Source organism: Aythya fuligula, chromosome 13 (assembly GCF_009819795.1).
Source record: "Aythya fuligula isolate bAytFul2 chromosome 13, bAytFul2.pri, whole genome shotgun sequence".
In the NCBI taxonomy this organism is placed as follows: Eukaryota; Metazoa; Chordata; class Aves; order Anseriformes; family Anatidae; genus Aythya; species Aythya fuligula.
The window spans coordinates 4,798,796-4,805,087 of record NC_045571.1 but is presented as its reverse complement, the minus strand read 5'-3'; the positions used below and the strand labels follow the sequence as shown (position 1 = coordinate 4,805,087).

Below are 6,292 nucleotides of genomic sequence, written 5' to 3'. Positions count from 1 at the left end.
GGTCAGCAGTCTGGCAGAGCACCGTGAGTTAGGAATTGCAGCATCTCCAGGCATTGCAGGAGGTTTGCTGAGAGCTGGGGGAGCTGCAGGAACCCCAGCTCCTGGCCTCAAGCAGGAGGCGTGAGGGGATGTGTCCTGCCGTGCCCCTCCTCTGGCCAGGGCCGGGGGCTGCGTTGTGGCCACCCCATAGCTCTCAGGAGCTCGGGATGGGGCGTGTGGAGGAGAAATCAAAACGAAAGTGGTGAGAAGGATTCAGAATGCTTGGTGCATGCAGTCTGGCAACATACTGCTGTCTCGCATCACTCGTGTGTCAGTGCTGGCTCAGGCCACAGTTCCACCTGTGTTTTGGGCTGGTTGAGGCAGTTTCTGCCTTGCCCCCTGTCCCGTGCCAGCACCGTGTGGTGATACAGAAGCAGGATTTGGCTGAAAGTCGTGCCGGGAGCACACGGCTGTGGTTCAGCAGGGTCCTTTCCTTGGTTCGATTTGTAGCTGCATGAACACTTGTGCTGGCCCAGTGCAGAGGAGTGATGGGAATAAGTGACAGGGAGCACGAGCCAGCCCTGCTGCTGCCACCCCAGCACTGTGCTGCTGAGCGTGCCCCCACCCCTTTGCACTGCTGGGGACTGTCAGGAGGGAAAGGGGCCAGGAATCCTTCCCTTGCCTCCGTGTATTCTGTAATTATGACATTTGATTTTTTTTTTTCCAGAACATGATCTCTGAGATCGCTAGGGCAGCTAGCAGCAAAGGAAGTGCCAGGCAGTGACCCCCAGCCCAGTCTGAGCTGTTTTTTTGCCTGTCTTGAATCAGGGGAAAATGCTTGTCAGTAGAATTTGATGCTAAGGTAAGTGTAGGGTTTGGCCCCCCAGCCAGTTGAGGTCTGTGTGGTGCCTCTCCAGGGGTGGATAGAGCCACCCTGCATCCAGTCCCCTTCTCTCTTGGGGTGTGTGTGGAGGGGACAGAAGCTACTCATCCCCTAAATAAGCATAATTAATAAAGTCACCACATCCAGCCTGCAGCCCTCTGCCTGAGAGAGGGGACAGGATCTCGACTGAAGAGTCACTGCTTCAAGTTCCTTCCATCTGTTTGGGAATGGTTTTTCAGAACTGGACACAAGCCTTTCACTGATGTTAGAAGGGCTGTAAATTTAAGGGAAATAGCCTTATTCTGCTGAAATAAACGGCTGAAATGATTGCCTTTGGGGTATCAGAGATGTATAAATGTGGGGCTCTGGAAATCTTCAGTTAGATCAGGTAATTATTGCAGGCTTCATGATGGTGTTTCCCAGGGATACTGAGAAGTGACTCCAGTAATTTTCACAAACAAGGCCAGTTCTTGGGCTGGTGACATCAGAATTTGGGAGGGACCAAATAGTGAGATGGAAAACAGGCCTCTGCCATACCGCGCGCAGAAGGTACATTGCTGAGAAGGTAAACTTGGGTCAGAGAGGGACACTTGCATGGGTCTTGTCACCCCAAGCCTCAGCCAGCTTACCGTGGTGAGAAGGCAGCTCAGGGAACGCCAGTGAGGTGTTCAGCTCCTGGCAGTGCACAGTGGGCACAACATTAAGGAGGAGAGAGGGCAATCTCAGTTCTGTTGTACAGCTTCTCCTTTCCTTATGGCACTGGCATCTTTCTGCCCTTCGAATCAGGGATGTTTTGCACTGCAGCAGTGGAAATCATGACAAAGCTAACTGCTGCCCCTGGCCCAGGCATGCAGCCCCTCCAGGAGCACCAGCAGCAGCCCCGTAGCTGCTGCGCTGTGCAGCAAGCTGGATCAGGGAGTTAAGCCTCATTAAATAAAGCTTTATTTATTCCCTGGGTTAGCTTTTCAGTCCAGGCGATTCTGAGCCCTGCGGGCAGCAGTGACATAGCTGAGGGAAATGGGTATGTGGGAGTTGGTTTTGTTCTTTTTTGTTGTTTTGTTTTTCTCTAGTCACAGCATATTTCTGGATAGTCGAGCTCCTGTCCTGGGAGAAGCACAAGACAATTGCACTGCTTCCTGCTTGGCAAGGTCAGTTTCTTGAGGCCTCTTGCTGAAGTGACCTATTCTGGGACATTAGCTGATAAGAAAAAAAAGTTTAAAAAAAAATACAGCACACACATACATAATCCACTGTTGGTTTTCAGTAATATTAGAATAATTTATAAAGGCATTAAAACAAATCCAACATTTATTAACAAATTGATCTTGGGAACAGTACTTAATTACTAGGACATTTTGGTGAAGTTGAAGGCACCTTGAAACGAGATGGAATAATAGTAAAAATCATGCTGCCTCCCGCAGCATCCCCTTCATTTACACTGTCTGACCACCTTCTGCGGGGCTTTTTCCTACTGTACTTTATACAAATGACATCTGATACTACTCAGTAGGAACGGCCCTCTTTTCTATCTACATATTTACTGTTCCCTACCAGGCACAGATTCTGTACCATGGTAGGAAAGAGACAAAACCTGCTTCGTGTTCCCTTGTGTCAGACGCAGGTCGAGTGACCGGTTTTCCACAGGCGCATTTCTGACTTCTGAATTATTTCACTCTCACCATTCACTAGGAACAACAGGAAAAAAGACCCCAGAGCCCAGCTGGCCACACACTGTTTCTGCTGTCAAAGTCCATAGCAGTATTTGTCAACCAAACAAAGAGGCCACACTGTGTGCCAGGGAAGCCTTTGTAACAATTGGATTCTAAGCTATTTCTGTATAATAGGCCCTGATAACAGGCCCTGCTATATACTGCCTTCAGCCAACAGCCAGAGGAAGCGAAGTCACTCTGAATGTAAACAGCTAAATCATCTAGCAAGGAACAGCTCTACTCTGCTGTAATAGCTAATTACGAAGTTGCCAGCCCTACAAAAAGCACTGCTTAAGACAATGATGGGCACGTATCCGCAGTCAATTCACTACAAGAAGGAATTATTCATTCTAGATAGCATCTTAGAGGGGGGAGAAGCTCCTTTGATTCTTACAATCTGAGCTGGCCCCATAAAAGGTACAGCAGAAAGAGCATCCGAGGAAAGATCTCTCTTAATTCAACCTGATTTGAGAAAGATCTGTCGTTTCTACTGCTGATTAACAACCTTCTTAAAAAAATAAAGGGAATTGCTTCATGTACAGTTTCCAGGTAGGAAGTTAGCAACATGGCTTCGTTTCTCGCATTCTAAATTTTAACTATACAGTGCATTTAAGCTGAAGCCAAACTGGGCACGCTATCCTGGAGGTAGCTTATTTCATACAGTTGGTACAATGAGGCTGAGGCAGCCTCTGCCCCGCTGCCTCAACTCTGCCTCTGACCACTGGGAAACTCTGATTATAATAAATCGCTTCCTGGGACAGAGGTTTCTCACAAGCAGACCTGTTTACTTAGTCACCTGCTTTCTGTGAGAAAAGCTGGTCGTTTTATCAGGTCTTAAAACCAGGGAAGCCAAGCTGAGAAAGGGGATGAAAATCAAATTCCTCATCTCTGATACCTGGTGATAGGACCTTCATACAAGTCAACACAGCTCTACTGTGCTAATTTGGCAGCTCTTCAGCTACCAGCTGAGTTATGATTTTTTTTTGATGAATAAAAACGTCCATTACATTCCAGTAACATAACACCATTAGGACTGGGGGCAGTAGGATCAGCTTATTTGGTCTGCATCCTTAAAACTTTATTAGTGGCTTTTAAAAACGTCTGAAATCTATGTCCAATAGGGCAGTTAGGGAGAGAGAGACCAGTAGTCGAAGTGTATTCTTAAACTAGCAAGGGAAATAGGACAGTCACATCTGTTTCAACCTGTTCAAAACATTAAATAAAAAGCAGGTCGCTACAACTGAAGAAAATGCCTCAAAGTAAAGATGGCTACTTTGTAGAGAAACACCGAAAAAATGTCTCTCTCTGCAGCACTAGTACTGAGAGGCTTTAACAAGTCCAGGAAGCTACAACTGTTCTGATTTACCGTAACTTTGAATCTAACGCTCAGAGTTGGTGGTAACCTCAGCACAGTAAAGAAATGTTTTCTCCAATAATGAAGTGAAGTCTCCCCTGACAATACACAGTATAGCAAGAGTTCCACATTCCCTCCCTGTGTCACGTTGAGTTTAGCATGATGGTCAACAAATATCTGGTACCCAAGATGATATTTGAAGCTGCTGCATGGTTTGAGCTTTCACACAAGGCTTCCTGGCCAGGATACCACAGTAAGCGTAACTTTATTCCTTTGCTCCTTCAGCATTGGGATTAGTTCCGAGTTGCTCATTCCGATTGCTGGTACTCCATTTACTGCCACTATTTCATCTCCACACCTAATCAGAAGACAGGAAATACGCTTGTCAAGACTTAATTTATTAACATTACACCCCGGGACCCCAAGATCATCTGTCCTACCTTATACCAAGATCATAAACTTGTTGAAGTGACTTCTTAATTATAAAGATAAAAGGTTAGGGGCAGGAAGAGAACGGATGCAAGCACAGTGAGCGGCTGCAGACAGAGGCTCAATTCTGAGTCAGAGGGCAAGAGAAAAGGAGGACAGTGCTGGTACTTGTGTGGCACAGCACTGAAGGGCGTCAGGAGCACAACTGGCTGGCCTGGCAGCAGAGGGAAAAGTTAAAACAAATTTATGTTGATAAACGCATTGACCACCAGGGTCTCTTCCAGCTACCTGACCAGCCCGTGCTAAGGTGAAGTGCTGACAAGGCCAAGGCATTGTCACGCTCCAGCTCAATACAGGAGAGGCTTCCAAGTCTGCCTGCTTTGCCCAGCTCTGCAGCACACCCAGCTATCTCCCACTGGCTTGTGCAGTTCAGCTGCAAGGACATGAGGTGCCAGAGCTAGCCTGGTACCTTCAAGTGTCAGAGGGAAAGAGCCTTGCTCCCATAGCACTCAAACAGCACACCCAGTCCTCCACCAAGGCTCTGAGCCAGCTCTGTTCTTCCATACTCCTCAGGGGAGAAAAGCCTGACTCACTACCCTGAAGCTCTGACCCCTAAAAGAGCCTCTTTTTTTAATTGTACATTATTTACTTATTTAACAGTATGACGTTTGCTGCATGCTTGCAGAGGAGCTGGTTCCTGGAGATAATGCTGCAGTCGAGTTCTCTGGGGGCCTCCAGCTCCGCTACTCACAGCTCCGCTCACTGTGATCACTAACAGGTCAGCAAGGCTAGTTTTAATTTTCTCTACACTTGGAGGGCTTTTGGTGCTTGCATTGAGATCATATCTTCATAGCCCAAAAGCTTTTATACTCAGAAGCCTCCAACATTAAGCTTGAACATCCCCCTTCTAGCTTTATTTAATTACTCAGTTAAAACCTTTACAGTCCTTTAAAATACAAGTTAATTCCTTTTAGTTGGTAGTTGCACTTTTATAGAAAAACCCAAATGCTCATTAAAACAGGACTCTGTTACAACTCTGGTGACAGAATTAACTGCACAAGTGAATGTCTAAGAGCTTGAGGTCATTAACTTTTAGTTCAGCTAGCTGAAAGGGTAAAAGACCCTCAGGAAAACAGTGCATGCTGCCATAAGCACCAGAGCGTTTCTGACTTAAACACCAGAGACCCCGAGGATGGCCCATACGTACTTCAGTCTCCTGTCTCGGAAGGCGGGAGTCCCAGGCACTATGGTTTTGATGAAGAATGGCTGGTTTCCTTTGCTCTCCTCAAAGCCTCCAACAATGCTGAAGCCCCAGCTTTCCAGGTTACCTTTGCTAAGGACAATATCTTGACAGCAGTGAAGGTAGCTGCAAAGATAAGAACGGTCAAAACCAGAGATAGATCGTGTGTGTTTCAGAGAAAGCAGGCTTGTGTTTTCCCTTGCACAAGGTGCAGCTAAGGAACAGCCTCATCTTTTTTTTTTTTTTGTTTTATGGACTACAGGCAACCCCTCTGCAAAGTGCTTTATGGGGTAACTCTCAAATCTGAAGATGCCAATCTTTTAGAGGTCTTTTATCAGTCCTGCCAGTGCTAGTTCAAGAGTTAACAGAAAACAGCAATGCTCTCAAAGGGTTTGTGACCTGAAAAATTCATGAATTCACTTTAGAATAACATCATGAACATCATTTTTCATGAACATGAACAGAATCAGACAAAAGCAAATGAACTGTAAACAGCACTGCTAGACCCCATTCAGTTGATGGGAATTGAGCTTTTTATTCTGCATGTATGCTACGTGCCTGGTACAACAAAGGCAGTCAGCAGCCATATATCACTGATGGAAAGCAAACAAAACGGGGTGAGGCAGCCTTTCTGCTACTGCCTTCCAATCAGAATATGAAAGGTCTTTCCTGCAGGACTCCTGTGTACAGTACCAGGC

The 6,292-nt window shown here is 46.4% G+C and overlaps 1 protein-coding gene across 3 annotated transcripts in view; it reads right to left on the bottom strand.

Annotated features, from left to right (window-relative positions):
- Positions 1 to 2,119: 2,119 nt before the first annotated feature.
- Positions 2,120 to 6,292, bottom strand: part of LOC116494390 (ligand of Numb protein X 2-like) — a 31,826-nt gene continuing 27,653 nt past the window's right edge. For all 3 annotated transcript variants that reach the window (XM_032196262.1, XM_032196263.1, XM_032196264.1), the window contains exons 9-10: positions 5,562 to 5,720; positions 2,120 to 4,283 (exon numbers count right to left, since the gene is read on the bottom strand). In XM_032196262.1, the coding sequence (XP_032052153.1) occupies positions 4,148 to 4,283; positions 5,562 to 5,720 (295 nt within the window). In that variant the 3' untranslated portion in view covers positions 2,120 to 4,147. The remainder of the gene's footprint in view (positions 4,284 to 5,561; positions 5,721 to 6,292) is intronic.